Below are 18,897 nucleotides of genomic sequence, written 5' to 3'. Positions count from 1 at the left end.
TTTTTTTTTTTTTTTTTTTTTTGTGATGGTTGTTCATGAGTCCCTTGTCTGTCCTTAACAGTTAAACTGCCCAATGTTCTTCAGAAAAATCCTGCAGATTCTTCAGTTTTCAAGAATTTATTTTGCATATTTGAACCCTTTCCAGCAGTGACTGTATGATTTTGAGATCCGTCTTTTCACATTGAGGACAATTGAGGGACTCAAACATAACTATTAAAAAAGGTTCAAACATTCACTGATGCTCCAGAAGGAAACACGATGCATTAAGATTCGGGGGGGTAAAAACTTTTGAACAGGATAAAGATGTCCAAGTTTTTCTTGTTTTCTTGAAATCAGAAGATACTTGCATGTTTCCCAGAAAACAAATTAAGTACATTAAATTATCTTGATCTTCAAATTCAAAAAGTTTTCACCCCCGAGTGAATCTGACAAAACCTTCTTAATTTTTTGAAAACAGTATAAAAATAAAGTAAATAGCCTACAATTTTTGATATTGTAAAAATGCAGAAAGTGTTCTGTCAGGGTTATGGTGTGGATTAGGGTTAATCGATGGAATGACCCCATTTAGATTTAATTTGTTAAGTAAGGTGTGTGTGTGTGTGTGTGTGTGTGTGTGTGTGTGTTTGTGACATATCAGGACACAATTATAATGACATGGGTATGACATAAGTATTACAAGGAGAGGGTAACTTATGAGGACATTACCCCATGTCCCCATTTTTCAAAAGGCTTATAAATCATATAGAATGATTTTTTTTTTTTTTTTTTAAGTAAAAATGTGCACAGATTCCTGTGATGGGTAGGTTTAGGTGTAGGGGTAGTGTAGGGTGATAGAAAATACGGTTTGTACAGTATAAAAACCATTACGCCTATGGAATGTCCCCACAATTCACAAAAACAAACGTGTGTGTGTGAGAGAGAGAGAGAGAGAGAGAGAGAGAGAGAGAGAGAGAGCTAACCTCAGCCTCAGACACTAAACTGGTTGCTAACCATTTGAAAAGCATTTTCTCAATCTTGTAAGATTTATTATGATATTATGGTTTCCTTCCAGGAAGTACCAGTTTGATACAACAAGTGCTTTTGATAATGAAATAATCACTGGATTTGACACTACAGGTTTTGTGGCATTAAATCTTTAATATTCACAGTTTGTTTGAGACTGATGGAGTTATATGTCTTGTCATGTATTTTGCCCAAATGTTTTTAAGTCATAAATATAGTGAAATGTATAGACAACAGACAAGTGAGGACATTTGTAGTGCTCTCACTATTTGAAAGGTGCATAAAATAGCTAAAATCATGTCACAAAGCAACCATAATGCTAAGAGTGAATGTTTGGTCACTAATTTAGTCTCATTTTGTTTACAGACTGACAGATACAATTATCCATCTACTGCCTGGATTATTATTGTGATCATTGTGATTGGTTCCCTTCAGTTACTCAGCAGCAGAATTTGTTTCTCTCCTTGTGTCTTTCTCCCCCTCCTATCCTGTCTATGTCTCTAGAAACGTTGGTTCGAAATCAGAGTGGTGAATGGACACGTAAAAACTATTCCTCCATACTGAGCAAAAGAGAAACGGTACATGAGAGCTCAGAGCAGTGAAAGGATGGAACAATGGGCAAACAGGAGAAAGGCAGGTTGGAGGGAATGCGAGATGCGAGAGAGAATGGGCTTTCGTGCCTGGCGAGCAGAGCCACGTCATGGGCAATTTGTCACAAGGTCGGGGACCATGATGGAAAATGGCGACATTTTAACTCCCATGGAGCAGCCCCCACAGTGTCTGCTATACTATCTGCCAGCCAAAGATGAGGTAATATTGCTTGCTCCAGATCACACCAAAAATATTAAGGCTTGTGTCCTGTATTGCAGATAATCATATCTAATCACATAGCATGGCGCTATGGATTAGTTGATTCCAAATGAGCAATTGCAGCATTCAGTGACATTTTCTAATATTCACTGTCATCCATGGCAACTCTGTATATCAGACTGTAACTGAAACTTCTGCCACGTTCACGTCTCACCTATTACTCCATGGACTCGCTCTCTTGTTTCACACGAACGCAACTGGCACCATTTTGTGTCTCAACTAGAGAAAATCACTTTGGAGTGTTTTAGTGTTAATGTTACTATGTAATCTTGTTGCAGTGTTCATCTTGCTAGGCTGATTGTTTTGTACAGTGTAATTAAATTTTTTGTCTTAGTCTGATCTGTCAGATTAAATAGGTCAGGTAAAAATATTTATATTTAAATATTTAATTTCAGGCCCGGCACCATGAGGGAGCAAAATGAGGCATTGCCCCCTCAGATCTGATTTGTGCCCCCTCAGTTCCAATTTGTTCCCCCTCCACCTCCGAAACGCAATCGATTTTAACCCTTTGACGTGTACAACAGAGGGTTGCCAGGTTTTCACAACAAAACCCGCCCAATAGCTACTCAAAACTAGCCTAATCGCGTTTCATGGGGGTCCCACAGTAAAATCAGCGTATTTGGCAGGGTTCCCCTGGGGCTAAATATCATGTTATTTGGGGTCGCTTCAACCCGCGGCAACAATGTAAAAGTAGCCCAGTTCCGCGGAAAAAACATGAACTTGGCAACACTATTGTACGATCACACCGGTGTGATTAGAACATTCAGCACGTCACATGATAAACTGCTTAATTCAAATGTACTTTTTATGTTTGGCTGGTGGAGAAACTGATCCAGAAACAGTGCTTTTTAGCGTTTTTCAAATGCTATATGACAAATATTCAGTGTTTTCAACCACATAATGTTTATTTTTAGATATTTCAGACATTTAAATAGACATTTAAATTAAGTCCTAGAAAAAAAAGTTAAATACATACTGCTGTCTATGAAAGCGGCAATAATAATCCTTGATGATGTGTTTTATTCATATGAGAGATGGATTTTAAATTGATCAAAAGTGACAGGAATGTTAAATCAACAAATCCTGAAAAAAAAAAAACGTTTTCACAAAAATATTAAAGGGGGGTGTAATGCTATTTCATGCATTCTGACTTATTTACACTGTTAAAGAGTTGCATTCTCATGCTAAACATGGCCAAAGTTTCAAAACACAAGTTGGACGTATGAAAAATACACTATTTACGGTTTCGGTACTGAGAGTTTTTTTCGAGTGTGTCCTGTATGACGTCAAAAGAGAGCGGAATTCCTTGTATAGGCACTTCTCCCTGATAAGCGTGTGCACACACATCACCCTGAACAAGAGCACACCCATCAACGCGTTTCGTTCGGGATACGGAAGCCGAGAGATTTTTCAACAATGGCTGCACCCTTTGAAAACTGCATACATCATCGGTCTCATTTAAGAAAAATAACCGTTAGATTGCAAAGTAAGAAAGAAATTACACTATTTTACACCTCACAATGAATCACAAAGATTACCTTTTTCAGCTTCCAAAAGAACCCAGTGTTAAGGGAAAAGAGGATGAAGTTTGTTTTAAGGGGCAGCAACAGAGTTGTGCACCTATGTTTGTTTGTTCCCGGAATTACGGTGACGAATACTTTGTAAACAAGTCCTAGTTTGGTGCTGGATTTGCAGATCGTGGGTGGTGAGTAAAGCTGCATCAGATGTCTGTGCACAAGTGCATATAATGTAAACAACACAAACGTTTTTGTTCCCTTTTTATTTATAATGATGTCGCAGCTAGCATGAGATCTCTATGCAGAAGCTGCGCACGCTTGTGACTCTTTAGCTCCGCCAACAGCACTGATGCTCCGCCCATGTATCTATCTTTTATAAATATGACAAAACTAAAGACTTTTCAGAGATATGAAAGATACATTGTTACTCTTTATGTACTCAAGATTAACATGAGATTGGCAGAAGATGTGTGTAACCCCCCCCCCCCCCCCCTCCTTTTAAGCAGTACGACTGAATGAAAACAACACTAACAAATAAGAAATGTTTTGGTAATAATAAGATAATAATATGAAAAGGATCATGTGACACTGAAGACTGGAGTAATGATTCTGAAAATTCAGCTTTGCATCACAGGAATAAATTACTTTTTAAAACAACTTTTTTTAATCATTTTATAATGTAAAGTTGTTTTGTAAGTTGTAAAAAGTTTTTAAAATGTAGTATTATTTCACAATATTGCTGTTTTCACTATATCTTTGATCAAATAAATCCAACCTTGGTGAACATAAAAGACTTCTTTCAAAAACATGAAAACATTTTACTGACCCCAAACTTTTGAACAGTAGTGTACTGTATGAATTGTAAAAGAAAGAAGAAAAAAAAAGTTTTTGCCACTGACCAGATTCACATAAAGTTATAATTTTTGAATTAACAAATTAATGAATGAAGTAGAACAAAATAATGCTGGTGAAAACAGATGGGTGGTACATGACTATGGCATGAAGCAAGACTGAGATGAAGGGGGTGGTCAGAGCGAGAGAAAGGGAGTGCAATGGAAACCTATTAAGGCCCCTCTTATGATTACAGATGCGCTTTTCCTATTGGAGGACGTGGATGCTCATGCAACCTAGCGTGCGATCAGGATATTGTGCTGCATAGGAACCACTGGAAGGAAGAGGGGAGATGAGGTAAACTAGAATGAGAGCAATCTAAAATCAGCAACAATTCCAAATATTAAAAGATTTAATTTGGTGGCTAATCATTTAGAGCTGAATCATTCTGAGCAATCAGTTACCGAGGTTTGTTAATGTTTGTACAATACTGGGACAATGTAGTCTCTACAACTAATAATTAATCCAGTGCAGCATCATATGAAGAAATTCTCTACTTTTGTTTTGTCACTGCATCCAATGCAAATAGCTAGAGGCTAGTGCAATTCAAAAGGAAACCAATCAAACAAAGGCTTACCGGGAGGTTGTCCAAAGCATTCACACTGACAGTATTTGAGCTTTGCGAATGCCCAGATATCATTTAAGCAGACCTATCCTACACACACACACACACACACACACAAGCACACACATTTGTTATTCACACGCATACTACACACACCGTGATCACAAAGAGAGAGACCGAGAGAAAGAGGAAATGTTCTCCTCATAAATATTTGGACTCGGCTTAATTGAAAGAGTGTGTCAGGCCCAAAATCTGGGCTGATTTTAAACATTCTTGTGCTGGAATCTATTCTCTTCCTAAATGTCTCTCAGGTGTCTATTCGAGCTTTGGGAAAAGAATTAAGACAAAGTCTTCAGCATGGGACAAACTGCTTGATCTTCTTGAAGAGTTAGAGGAATTTAGCACAATACTCACAAATCTTATTGTTAAAAAACTTGATTGAGGTGTAAATGATTGAATTTCAAACTCTAGCTGAATTGCAGTGTGTCTAGTTCTGTTCAGTGAGTTGAAGTATGTCCAATATCACATTTTCTTTCCCCATCATCTCCTATAATTCAAACCATACTGGTGTCTCGAGCATCCTGTCCCAGTTAGAAAAAAAATCTGGGACATATACACCTGCAAATTTGATTCATATTCCACTCCACAGCACCAGGTAAACAGTGGACTGTGAACATTATAAAGCCTGCAGTAAAACTTGTCATATTCATATATGATTCAGTAGTGAGAAATAATAATTGATTTTTTTTATGCATATAATTTTTATGCAGTTTCTCAATAGTTAAAACATTAATCAAGTATCACAGTGAAATGTTTAGTGTGAGGTAAATGTGTCATCAAAGTTAAGTGACAGTTTGTGTTTTTAGTGAACTGGATTTTATAGTTGAAATTTGCTAGGTCCTGCAGTGCTCTGAGTGAAACATTGTTTTGCTAAACAAATCCATTAGGACTCCGGAGAGGGCCTTGAAATAGTTAAAGTGATGCAGAAGTCTTTTGATATTGTATAAAACAAAGCTTTTGATCTCTCTCTCTCTCTGTTCTGGCCCATTTAAGGAAGCTCCTATTGCAGTGTTGTTGCGTGATTCCCCTGTGTTTGAAAAGGCTTTTTTTTTTTTAAGTTGTGTGCAAAAATTAAGAAACTTTTATATTTTAACATTTATGATAAAAAAGTGTCTTTTCCTCTGGCCATAGACTTTGCTCTTTTGATTTTGGTGATACATTAATGGAATATTTCACCCAAAAGTGAACATTCTGTGATAATTTACTTTCTTTCTTCTGTGGAACAAAAAATAAGATATTTTGAAATATGTCTTCATGTTTTTTTGTTTTGGAAATCTTTAGTAATAAAATTTCAAGTTTTGGCAAAAAGCCATTTTAGATTTAGTCTTTGGACCGGCCAATTTCCTTCATGTGGCCTGTCATGCAACACAGAGATTTCACATTTCAGTGCTCACACACCAATATGATGACTGAGTGGTCAAGATTCCAACATAGCAGTAATGATCTGTTACCTGTTAACTAAGCTTCTGAGCCAGTGTCCAAAATAGCTAAACAATGTTCTTAAAAGATCCTCCAGGCACAGATGAGTGAATCTTCCCCAGTGTCTAAATCCTGCTGCTACCATACAAAATCAGTGCAGTTCTGGCCAGATGAGACATTACAGTATTCTAGGTCTTTGGAAGAATGTAACGGAGAGTAGGAATCAAGGGACAAACCCGCTTGCCGGACCAAGTGATGCAGTTCCTGCAGGTGTTTGTAATACCATCTCAAACAGCAACCAGAGTCCCAGCGTTGCCCCTGTGAACGTTGCCTCTTTGATGCCAAGCCAGGCACCAACCTCTTCAGACAGGCAGGTGTCAGATGGAGACAAAGCTGGTGCCACACTACTTTTCTCTGGAGTCTGCTTGGGCCTGGTTGGCATGACATTCACGGCTATGGGATGGACAAATTACAATGTCAGCCACAGCTATGAGTGGACACAGCTTCTGGGGCCCATTCTGCTGTCAGTAGGAGGTACGTTTGTGCTCATAAGCATCTGCAAGTTCCGAATGCTCTCCTGCCTGGGCTGCAAACAGATTGATGTGGAAGGAACACCTGAAATGGACCCTCTGCCGCCCCTTTCAGGACCATCGTTTGTCTTCACTAGACTCAATCAGCCTATTACCTTCCACAGGGCCACGGTGGTCCAGTACATTCCACCACCGTACACCTCCGTAGTACCGGACCAAAGTCTGGGCCCTGTTAATGGTTTCCATTCCAGTCACCAGCCTTTAGCAGTCACTGTGAGCACACCACCACAGTATTACAGCGTGTATCCTATGGAAAACCCCAGTTTTGTTTCTGGTGAAGACGACAACACCACAGCAGAGCAAAGGGAAAACAGGTATGATGATGATGAATACTGATGGTGGTGTGCGTTAGATTAATTTAGATGCCAGTCTAGATGTCTAGAAACAGCTTTAATATCAGCTCAAGATGATTTTTTTTATTATTATTACTAATTGTATCTAAAGTGATGGGTTTATTAAAGCATATTGTAAATCAGTTTTGGTATGTAATATCTAAATTAAGAAATTTGTATGCGTGAACTCTTTAGTTTGTACCACGCACTTAAGATTAATTTAATCTGTGTCTTAAAGTTTTAATAAATCATTCGCTTATAATAATTCAAATGTAAGGCAGTATTGTTCAAGCAAAAATTTGGCATTCAATTTAAAAGCTCAGGGGAGAACAGGAAGTGCAGTAACTTTAGTTAACTTTATTATAAAGTTTAACTAGGCTAATTATAAAAGAGTAGAAATCACTATCGTAGGCTACATGAGCATGTAATAATATAAAAGTGATTAAGAACAAAAAATATTCTGAGGTAAGAAAGTAGGCTATAACTTCATCTGGTTTATATTTCGATTTAAGATCATGTTAATTAATTTTAAATGGCGGAGTAGGATTGGAAGTGGGTTAGGTGGGGATGACCTAATTATTTTAAACAAGTAAATTTAATAACCACAAAAAATGTTAGCTCAAAATTTAAAATGTCAGTGTTTTCTATTGGTGTTACGACGCTAAACAGGTGTTGTGCCGAATTTCGACTGCCTGACAAATTATTACCCCTCGTTCAAGTCGCTACTTGATTGCCTAATCCTAACCCCACCTCTAATCATAACCCCTTCCCAAACCTAATCCTAAACCTACCCAATGCAAGGGGGGTAATTGGAGGGGGGCTCAGAATTCGGCACAACACCGGCAGTGTTGCACAATCATTTTTGTCACTCTCAGTAAAAAGGTAGCATATATAAAATCTCAAAGTCGTTGGGGCGGTACCCTCTCAAAAGGTAGCCTACTAATATGTACCATATACTAATATGTACACTTTTGGTACAGACATGTAGCCTACCTTTTAAGTACTAATATGCTAAAGTACTAATTCTCTTAATTATCTGCTAAAAGTAAGCATATTAGTAAAGTAGCCTACTTATGCGGTACCTTTTGAAAGTGCCCAGTGACCGCTTTTGTACTTTTTTTTTCTGAGTGTAGGCTGACTTTAATTTAGACGCGAAACTGAATTACAGACGTAAAGAAAACGTGTTACAACACTAACCGGTCTACTCTAAAATCTTATGTAACTCATATAAAATAACGTAGACCAAGTTAAAAAAACAACAACAACAAAAAAACGCCAGCACCTTTACGTTATTCTTTGCACAAAATACCAAGGGCTGGCAAAAGTAGATTATTTGACATTTGCTGGTTTCGTTGCAGGAATCACAGCGTCTCAGAGGAAGATGAAGAGGGGAAAGCGAGTACAGCAGAGAGCGCCTCTTCTCCACCTGCATACGAGGAGCTTTTTGCCACCTCCTCATGTGACTCTTACTCCTAATCAAGGAATTTAACTAAGAACTTTCCAAATAAAGTTAATAGGTTTTCTGCAAGGTAGCCTATCCATTTGCGTAGTTGTATTACATAATTTTGTATAAATTCAAACCAGTTTCCATAGCTTATTTGAAAAAAATATAGCCTACTTTTTACTGCAGTTTCAATGTTTAAAAATTCTTTTATACACAGATAATGTGTGCTGTCTTAGTCTTATTATATTATGAGCTCTCTTGTGTCCTCTTGGGCTCCTGAGAACTTCATGGCACACGTGAGCGTCCGGTGAGGGCCACATGGGGGCAGAAAGAGTGAGGAATAAGACAAAGTTCGGAAGGTGGTGTATTTTAGTTTGTGCATTCGTTTTAATAACTGAAAGTTTGACAAATAATTTTAATCACGTAATCCCCATAGTCCAGCTGCAAAACGTTGGCTCTGAAGGCTAACCAGTTTAACCTTTTGCGTGAACGAGGCTGTCTGTGAAAGGTTATTCTCTCTATAGCTTTTAACTGGAAGTAACATGGGCATCTCTGTCATTTTAGGAAATATGAAACTATATATTTGTTTATTTTCTATTTTTGTGGGTAGATAAAATACCGACTTAAAACAAAAAAGAAGAAAACTTGATCGATTTAAAATATAAATCCCATCATATGCTGTTGGGTAAAAATGTACCCTGCAAAACATTTATTTTATTATAAATCAACACAACTTTTGAGCCATTAAAATAATGGTTGTGATACAAAGAAGTCGAAAAGATTTCTTCTTTTACAGTTCATGATGTTCATTTATTATGTTTGCTGACTTTTGATCAAGTTCGTTAAACCTTGTTGTATTTTGCCTGCATGCTTTGTATCAAACTTATATAATTTGTATATAATATTCTATTAATTGTTTGCTAAAAATAAAGTTATTTAATAATCTACAACTGATCCCTAAACAGTGTAAATTAATTCCAAATATTCAAACTGTGATGTAACCTACTAACATTCGAAATAGTGGACATAGGCTAAATCTAAATGATTTAAGTTATATTAAATTGGGTGCATGGATTTATTATGGTTTAAAATACTCACTATGCCCTCATTTCATTTTAATTATTTTCATTCAGAATGGCAAACATAGGAGAGAAATAGAAATATATAAAACATAGTCTCTAAAAACATAGCAGACTGTGTGTGTGTGTGTGTGTGTGTGTGTGTGTCACAGTGTGTGTATTAAATTTTCTCATTTTGTGTAATCTTTGTGCTGTTGGTATAGAAGTCCACTGAGTACAATCCTCCCGTCTGCTCGGACGAAATATTTACTTTTTTTAATTTATTTTTTTATAACACGATGAAAAGCTTGTGTGGATGAATTAAACGGAAAAACCTTATGACCTATCATTTAGCCTACCTTTATATAAAAATAGAAATTTTAGTTTCTTCGTTTTTGTTCTGTAAATCCTTAGCCTATATTTTTTCTGTGGTTCGAAATACAACTTTTGTTTAGTTTGTATTGTAGACTGTACCTATATTGGCGTTTATATTTAATAAATTACTGTAAAGTTAGTAAATAATTCTAAATGTTATTTTAAACTAAACATCTTTTGGCATGACGTTTCATTACAATGACATTTAAACGCACGTTATGAAAACCGCATTTTGCATTGTACAAATAGCCTAACTACACAACAACCACGTTTTTTTTTTAAGATAATCAGACTTAGATGTATTGTTTAGATACTTTTATTCAGTGTGTACAAACGGCAGAAGGCAAATATACAAATAAACTTTCTAAACAAGAATAACTGAGGAGTTGCAACCGGTAATTTCCGCGTAGCATTGGTGCTTTTAACATTTGCCATCTCTGCCTCAGAGTGTAACAGCATCTGCTCAGCCAACCTTCCTTCGTAAAATGGGATTGAAGGGCCAATTCGGGTACTGCTCAAGGAGGTCTATTAAGGCCATGGCCAATGCCTCAAACTACTCAAGCGTCGCGATGAGGCTGATACCAAAGACCAACTTCATCGCCACGCTTGAGTAGTAGGCTATATAATCACTCTGTAGGATAAATTCAGGTTAATTGGGACACTTTTTTTTTTTTTTTTTTTTTTTTTGCCATTTACATGACTGTTGTCCCAATTTGCTACCAAAGTGAAGTGCTTAATCTGTTTTACAATAGTAAATGACTGCTTGAATTTTATCAAAGAAAAAAAATAGTCTGAGGTCTGACGAGCACAATTCCCCTTCCAGTTTATGTGTCTGTACTTTTTAGGTAACTTTCAGCCGGCCATTGAGTCTTTGAATAAACACTTTTTCCGCTTTTTGAGCCATGACGTTTGTAGCCCTTTGTGCTGAATTGTCTATCAATGTCCAACATTTTAATATTGAAATATAAATTTTAAGTGAGCGCCTGATGGAAAAGAATGATTGAATAAACAAATAATTAGGCAGCATTAAGAATTCTATTATTTTTTTTCCTCTTCTTGATGGAAATGTTGACATTTAGGCAAACACTGTCTTCACTGTTTTCAAAGTTATAACTTAGCTATAACCTTAAATAATGCCCTCCGCATGTATCTTTTTACGATTGGTTCACTAAATAGCTAACTTGAAAAAGTTAAAATTCTCCCCAAAAATGTGCCCAAAAGTGCTTTATATCCAATACATTTTTAAACAGTGTACCAGAATTTGTATTGTGCCTTTATATCGAGACCGCAGTGCAATGTGAATTTCATTAATTTCACTGCGCAGTAAATCGCGGGTGGCCGACAGCGCTCATTATTGGAGAGCACCGCTTTATTTATTACAGAACACGTCTAACATCTTAACTTGTCCAGATTAACAAGGAGGAGGAAAGTGAACGCACAACCGTAACAACATGCCTCCACGGTTGTCTGAACTTCAGAACGACATGCACAGCTTACAATATCTAATGCCAAATTGACAATGCAAGGAATCACAGATACGCTTCTGAAATGGCATTTAGGTGTCTTTACACAGACTATTTAATGCTGCTCAGAGGTGACATGAACGCATTTACACAGCTATTTCAATAGCCCGCTTTGATAGTAGGGGCTAGGGTGGGTCAGAGCAGGCAGGTTGCACGCTTTGTAGCCTACTAATCAAATTATGATATGGTTTGCAGATCCAGACTTTACAAAGCCGATGCAGTAGATAGCATCTCTGAAACAAGAAGGTCTATGTTATCTTGAGGAACCTATCTGTTAGCATTCCTATTTATCGAGTAGCACTTGTTTGTCAGGGCCCCGAATGCAATTCGAAATCTTATGCTAACTCGTGGGCTTATGCTTTAATGTAACTGATAATTAATGATTAAACTGTTCATAAGATAAAAATAATAGGCTAATTCAATTTAAATCAACATTTAATATAAAATAAAATATAAAAGTGGCGCTCAATTGTGTTGCCAGGTGTATGTGAGCCAATCACCTGAAGCTATAAATACCAGGGCATCAGATATTGTCTGTTAGCATCACTCCCTATAGCCCCTGCTTGATGCTTAAATTGACATAATCATCACTGTGGAAAAATGTTTCCCCATTGGCCATTTCATATTTTTTTTCCCTATTAGGCTTGTGTTGTTCAATTGATGTTGTACCAGTGATGGGTTAATTTTTATAGAGCTCTTTAAAGCAAAACATGACTCAAATTCGTAAAACACATTCTCACGGCAATTTCGTAACTATTTTACGTTTTGGCGAATTAGGGTAATTCGTATTAATTCGTACGATCTCATTTGCGTTTTAGGGTTAGGGGTGGACGTTTATGCGTAGCCTATAAAAAACAAACAAACAAAAAACAAACAAACCCTACATTCCGTACAAATCAAATCGTATAAACTGCCACTACAATAGTCCAAAATCCTTCACTAGTGACCATCTTGAGCAGTGACGTTAAAAGCATCAGAACAACCAACATATAAATCGAAAGTATTTAATTATATTAGGCTTTTATTGTTCAATTGATGTTGTAGCCTACCAGCTCTTTAAAAGAAAAAATGACTAAAATTCGTAAAACACATTCTCATGGCAGTTCGTAACTGTTTTACGTTTTGGCGAATTGAGGGCTAATTCGAATGAATTCGTACGATCTCATTACGTTTTAGGTTTGGGGTGGACGTTTATGCTTAGCCTATAAAAATAAAAAAACAAAGCCTACATTCTGAACGAATCAAATCGTAACTAAAATAGTCCCAAATTCTTCATTAGCGACCATCTTGAGCAGTGACGTTAAAGGCATCAGACTGACCCTGCGTTCCATTCAGGAGGGCTCATCCCTATTCCATAATCCCTTCAAAGGGTTTACCCTCTGGAGTGAAAGCTTCGAAGGTATGAAGGGTGTAGGGGTCAAAAAAACGATTTTTTTTAACGCACTTAAGCGTCATCTTAACGAGACAATCAAGGAGGATAGATTCTGCAAGCTGCGCCTTTTGTTTAACGTTAGTTTATATATTTATTTATTTTTGGTTTATTGCACCATATGGTATATTGTGCGTATGTATTTGAAACATTTGAATGGACTGATAAAGGGAGCTGTAAAGTATTTTTGTTGAAGTACAATGTCGTTTTGATATATGTTATATATATGAATGTACTAAATCTAACTCGTATAAATATTACAGTAGTATAGAAAAAATTATAGGTAGGTTATACATTTATAGGTAAAATCGAACTCCGAGCCTCCTGTAGTACCACTTCACTGTGCAAAGGATCATGGGGGCCCGAAGTGTCCATCAGTTGTACCCTTCGAAATCCTTCATTCCGAAGGGCCCTTTGAAGTGGTTTGGAACGACCCTTCAATATGGCGGCCATGATTGTTTTCACTCCGAAGTGCCCTTCGGAGGGCGATATATCCCGTTTGGAACACACCGAGAGAAAAATGTCAGTCCATATCTGTTTCACGCTGTATAGTCTACTCTTTCGGTTTCCTTTTTATTTATTTATTTTCTGTTTATATATATATATATATATATATATATATATATATATATATATAAAATTATATTAGGCTTTTATTGTTCAATTTATGTTGTAGCCTACCAGTGATGGGTTATTTTTTTCTAGAGCTCTTTAAAAGAAAAAATGACTAAAATTCTAATATATATATGACTATATATGACTATATATGACTATATATATATATATATATATATATATATATATATATATATATATATATATATATATATATATATATATGCTTCACTGTCATCAATTCGATTAATATTTCAAACAAAAGAGTTTTCAGTGCAGCTTCAAAGGGCTTTAAACGATACCAGACGAGGAATAAGGGTCTTATCTAGTGAAACGATCGGTCATTTTCTACAAAAATACAACTTTATATGCTTTATAAACACAAATGATCGCCGTGCACGTGCTTCCGCTTTCCCTATTCTTCAAAAAGCTTACGCTATATGTCCTATACCTTCCCTATTCTACTTACAGAAAAAAACGAAACTGTTCGTTCCGTAAGTTGAATAGGGAAGGCGTGTGACTTTCAACCGTTTGGAGGCCATTGAAGTCCACTATAAGGAGAATAATTCTGGAATGTTTTCATCAAAAACCAAAAATCTTTTCAATTGACGAAAGAAATTGAACATCTTGGATGACATGGGGGTGAGTAGCCTAAATTATCAGGAAAATTTATTTGAAAGTGGACTAATCCTTTAAAAATTGCGCACTGGTGAAATGAATATTATCTATCTATCTATCTATCTATCTATCTATCTATCTATCTATCTATCTATCTATATCTATCTATATCTATCTATATCTATCTATATCTATCTATCTATCTATCTATCTATCTATCTATCTATCTATCTATCTATCTATCTATCTATCTATCTATATATATATATATATATATATATATATATATATATATATATATATATATATATATATATATATATATATATATATATACTACATTTCACTTGGAAAAATTTCATCTCAATACACTGATTTTGAATGAAGTAAAATGGTCTCAGCAGTTGGATGGTGCAGTTTCTGAATGTACCAGCAGGGTCAAATGGGGGTATGCCAATCTGCCAGACATTGTAAATTATGGATTTGGATAAAGCTATCCCTTTAGCATTCCCATTCATCTCAAAGGGAGTTGGGTGGCAGTTTTGAACACAGCTTTTGACTTTAATCAAACAGAGAACCTTTGGATGAGGTGAATTAGAAGGCAATTATTCAGAGACATTAGCTCAAAGAAAGAAGACTTCTCTATATAACAGCACCAGGTTTAAACACCTTTTATCAAACATTTGTATTACAAAGTTGGTGCAACTTTAACCTGACATGTAAATATCCATACCAGACAGAGCAGAATGTGTGTAATCCATTGCTTATATCTGAGTCTGTGGGCAGTGTGTTTTGCTAAATGCCAGTTTACTAGTGTTACAGTCTGTCACCATAACTGAGATGCCCGTCGTGCTGGTGGTCTGTTCAACACGTGACACGCTGCTCAGTAATGCTAAATACCAAAGAGGGGAGAAGGGGACAAATGGATTCCATGTTTTCAGCCAAACACAGTGGAGCAAAACGAAGGGAAAGAGCTTTGTTGTTTATGAAAAACATGTGAAACCAATCAAATCCAAATTATCCTCCCGCTGTTCATGTTGCTAGCAGAGCCAGACACCCCCTCTAGAGGTACTGCCACCCAGATAGAGAGAGCATCACTCACACTCTCTTTATTACTCCATACAGGTTTAAGTATACGTACGCTATATTCTACATACGTACGCTTGAACTAATGACGCTTATAGTTATACACACACATGTAGTGCATGAATGGCTAGGGTATGCACAAGTGATCATATGCCTTAACTGAACGCTAACACACACACAGTTTGTTTGGGGTGCATCTGACAGTAAAACCCCAGGATGATTAGATCAATATGGCAAACAGGAAATGATTCACAGACACTGCAGACTCTTGCAGCTCATTTACATACAGCCTCAAACACACACTGTACGTATATATAAACACACGCACACAAACGGATCTGCTGAACACATTGTACCACTGCTCATTTACATTACTTTTTTGAAACAGGAAGGCTGTTATTGAGACAAGTGTCCCCCAACACACACGTTATTGCATTTTTTTCCACTCCATTTTCTCGATGCTACGATCAAACAGGGAAGAGTGCTACCTTTTGAGATTCTGCGCGATGATATAGCGAGTGCCAAAATGAATGTTTACTGTGTGCAGCCTGTTTGATGTGTGTTAGGGCCTTAAGTAGCTCTGATGGCAAATCTATCAGCAGTCCCCAGGCCCCCATTCAGGTCTTATTCACTCTGGCCGCCAGTTGCTCTCCACAGCCTGAGAAAGCCATTGACTCGTGTGTTACTGTGTCTTCTGGAGCCAATATGGGTCCTCCTCTCCACACGGTTTTAATACTGCTCACGTCTGGACTTTTATACTCTGGCCTCTGTTACCAAGCAGGTGTTCCACCGATTCAGATAAAGAACATGAGACGGTATAATGGCTATAGAAATCTGAATTATAAAAATGGATTATGAACAGCTGGACTGTGGGAAACATGGCTAAGAGTGGAAAAATGTAGCTGTTTAAAAGTGATGAAAATGTCTAAATTAAATCAATATCTTCTTTTCAGAAAACAATTAGTAATGAAAAGTCATTTGTGGTTGGGAATCATAAAACTTCTGAAAACGTTAAAAAGTTATGCCAAGGTTTCAAGATCCATTTCACTTATGGTCCTGGACAAAATTCAGGATTGTCTTCAGATACTTCTTCATTGCAAAGCAGGCTTCATTTTGGTCAGAAAAACTGCCCTCCAGAGTTCAATTCATTACCCCTCAATAAATTTAATAATGTAACGCCCAATGCAATGAACCTCATGAGCCGTACATGATCATATATATGTTCTGAATGGGATATTGATTGCCATTTTTAGGCTGCGGTCCAGTGGTAATACTGTATCTGATGGAGAAATCATGTCCCTGTCTTTAATAAAACAGAGAGAGACCTAATGAGGCTCAGATGAAGGCCCAGATGATCTTTGCAGATGTTTGATTGCTGTCTGGAAAAAGAAACGCAGCCCAGTCCAGAGAGCATCAGTGAGATGCCCCTTTTTTTCTCGTTTTCTCTCACTTTTTCTTGCTGTGCAAACTGTACACAAACAAACACTCACAAGCCTTGGAGAACACTCCATTCCTCACAGAAACTTTGCTGGTCCAGAGGATTTCACTGCAGGTTGTTTGAGGAACGTTAAAGCGCCAGTAAAGGTGTTGTACTGAATTACTTTACTAGATTTATGGGACTGGTGTTTTTAATGAATGGCATGTGTGAGACAAGGAGAAAGTGAATAAGAGTTGCTCTGTCACAGGGGGACTGTACATCTGGCATGTCGTGTATGTTAACCTGATTGAAGTTCCACAACATTTTCATGAAATATTTCCCTTTTTAAACGAAATGGCCATGGCATCTTGGCCTCATCCCGCCTCTTCTTCCTAACGTAATTCTGCCTCGTGCTCAAACTGGAATAGTTTTGGTGAAGAAATATAAACAGAAGCAGCATTGGGAGTGCGGATATTTTGAAACTGTATTCCATTGTTTACATTAGTATTTTCCTTCAGGGAAAACTTCTGTCACTGTCAATTTTGCAGGGCGGTCAGCCAATGTTCCGTCAATGCCTCTCTAACATCAGTGTAGCACTTCTATTTATGACTTAATTCAATTTGGATGCAGTATGTCTGCGGTGGGTCTGTCTGTGTGTGCCTACATAAGGGTTAGAGGGGATGGAAAATAAGGGGTTATTTTGGTTTCAAATGTGTATCTATTCACATATGGTCCTTGTTTTGGCCCATATACCCCAAGATCTCACCAATGACCTTTGACATTGCTCCCTCAGACTGACATGATTTTGGCTGCCTCATTCTGGGTTCAGTTTGACCCCCGTGGACCTCAAAGTTCAGAGGTCACAGTTGCAAAGCAGCAAATTAACCCAATGCGTCAAACTTTGTGTGACACCATGTTCAAGTGAGATTTTCGGGTGAAACTATTTGCCTCACTTTGACTGCTTTTGATTTTTCAAAACATTTCAATTCACTCAAATTTTCATTCTCTCTCATTCCGTTTCTCTCTTTTGTTTCCCCTTACCTTTTTTGTTTGTTCTTCTTTCTCAATTTTTGGATGCATACGAAGTCCTACATGAGTAACTATTATTTTTTTTGTCCTCTCTCTTTTGTTTCAATAATTCATTTTCTTTCCACATTCCTCTATCCTCTTCTCTCTTCTGCCCCGCAGTCTCTCACTCAAACCCCCCTTTTCTCCTTTTCCGTCTTGTTTAAAGACGTTTCAGTTCAGCTGTCACAAATTATGTTCGCCTGCCCAGCTGTCAAAACAGGGGTGTGTTTTTCTCTTTGCACCCGATATACTACCAAAAGAGAGAGACTGGGAGATGGGGGGGTCAAAGAAAGAGAGAGAGAGATAGGGAGGGAGGGGGCTTTAATGTTCATGTTTGGACACAAGCAATTATCTCTAATTATTGTTTTTCTTTTCAGTTTCCCTGTCCTGATGGAGGTCCCAGCCAGACCAACAAGCAGTAATCCGGCCTCGTTGAAGAGGCCCAGTGGGCCCCATGGTGCAGCTCGTCCGTGGGACTCTCGGGCTTTCATCTCAATGTGAGTCTGGAGTTGATTCAAACACAGAGCGATGGGTGAATTAACCCCAAAGCCCTGGCTTTCAATGGGCTCAGCTAAGAGATTATATGTGTTGATGGCAGGCCTTTTATATAAGAGATTATATGTGTTGATGGCAGACCTTTTATATGTTCTGGGCTTTAAAAGAAACTTCTGCTAGATACTCTAGCAGATACTAGATACTAGATAGTGTGCTTGTAGTAGGCATCCTCAGCCCTTCATTTCTGCTCATCTCTTTGTCCCCTTCTCTTGTCCATCCCCATTAATCTATGTGATCACTGTGTTAAGCTGCATATTGTGGTTACAGCAAATATTCAAAAATGATATTCAAGACAGATTTCCATTATTCCTCATCACATGTATAGTAGAAATCGGGACAGGTATTGAACTAGAAGAGACCTGCCTGTACTAATCCCCAATTAAAAGTGTGTCAAGTGATCAAAATTACACTACTGTTCAAAAGTTTGGGGTCTGCAAAATGTTTTTCATGTTTCTTTTGTCTC

At 37.3% G+C, this 18,897-nt stretch overlaps 1 protein-coding gene and 1 long non-coding RNA gene across 3 annotated transcripts in view; both read left to right on the top strand.

Moving 5' to 3' along the window:
* The window catches only part of LOC125267189, a 30,208-nt gene that overhangs the window by 3,405 nt on the left and 7,906 nt on the right, over positions 1 to 18,897 (top strand). The window contains exons 2-4 of one of the 2 annotated variants that reach the window (XR_007184633.1): positions 1,507 to 1,812; positions 4,477 to 4,577; positions 18,257 to 18,376. This is a non-coding gene — a long non-coding RNA (uncharacterized LOC125267189). Of the gene's footprint in view, positions 1 to 1,353; positions 1,813 to 4,476; positions 4,578 to 18,256; positions 18,377 to 18,897 lie in introns of those variants that run through there. The other variant, XR_007184632.1, reaches the window with a different exon arrangement.
* tmem174 (transmembrane protein 174) lies at positions 4,589 to 9,601 on the top strand. Its single transcript, XM_048188580.1, has 2 exons — positions 4,589 to 7,228; positions 8,605 to 9,601. Exons 1-2 carry the CDS (start codon positions 6,495 to 6,497, stop codon positions 8,720 to 8,722), a joined length of 852 nt encoding a protein of 283 aa, XP_048044537.1. The 5' UTR covers positions 4,589 to 6,494; the 3' UTR covers positions 8,723 to 9,601.

The sequence above is a fragment of the Megalobrama amblycephala genome, linkage group LG4 (assembly GCF_018812025.1).
Source record: "Megalobrama amblycephala isolate DHTTF-2021 linkage group LG4, ASM1881202v1, whole genome shotgun sequence".
Taxonomy (NCBI): Eukaryota; Metazoa; Chordata; class Actinopteri; order Cypriniformes; family Xenocyprididae; genus Megalobrama; species Megalobrama amblycephala.
The sequence above is the reverse complement of the archived record's forward strand: the minus strand, read 5'-3'. Positions and strand labels throughout refer to the sequence as shown.

What these genes read in the sequence shown, in the direction of transcription:
- tmem174 (XM_048188580.1), top strand. Translation starts at nt 6,495, where the DNA reads ATGAGACATTACAGTATTCTAGGTCTTTGGAAGAATGTAACGGAGAGT. An exon ending in GCAGAGCAAAGGGAAAACAG is followed by an intron (nt 7,229 to 8,604) that starts GTATGATGATGA and finishes GTTTCGTTGCAG; the next exon opens with GAATCACAGCGTCTCAGAGG.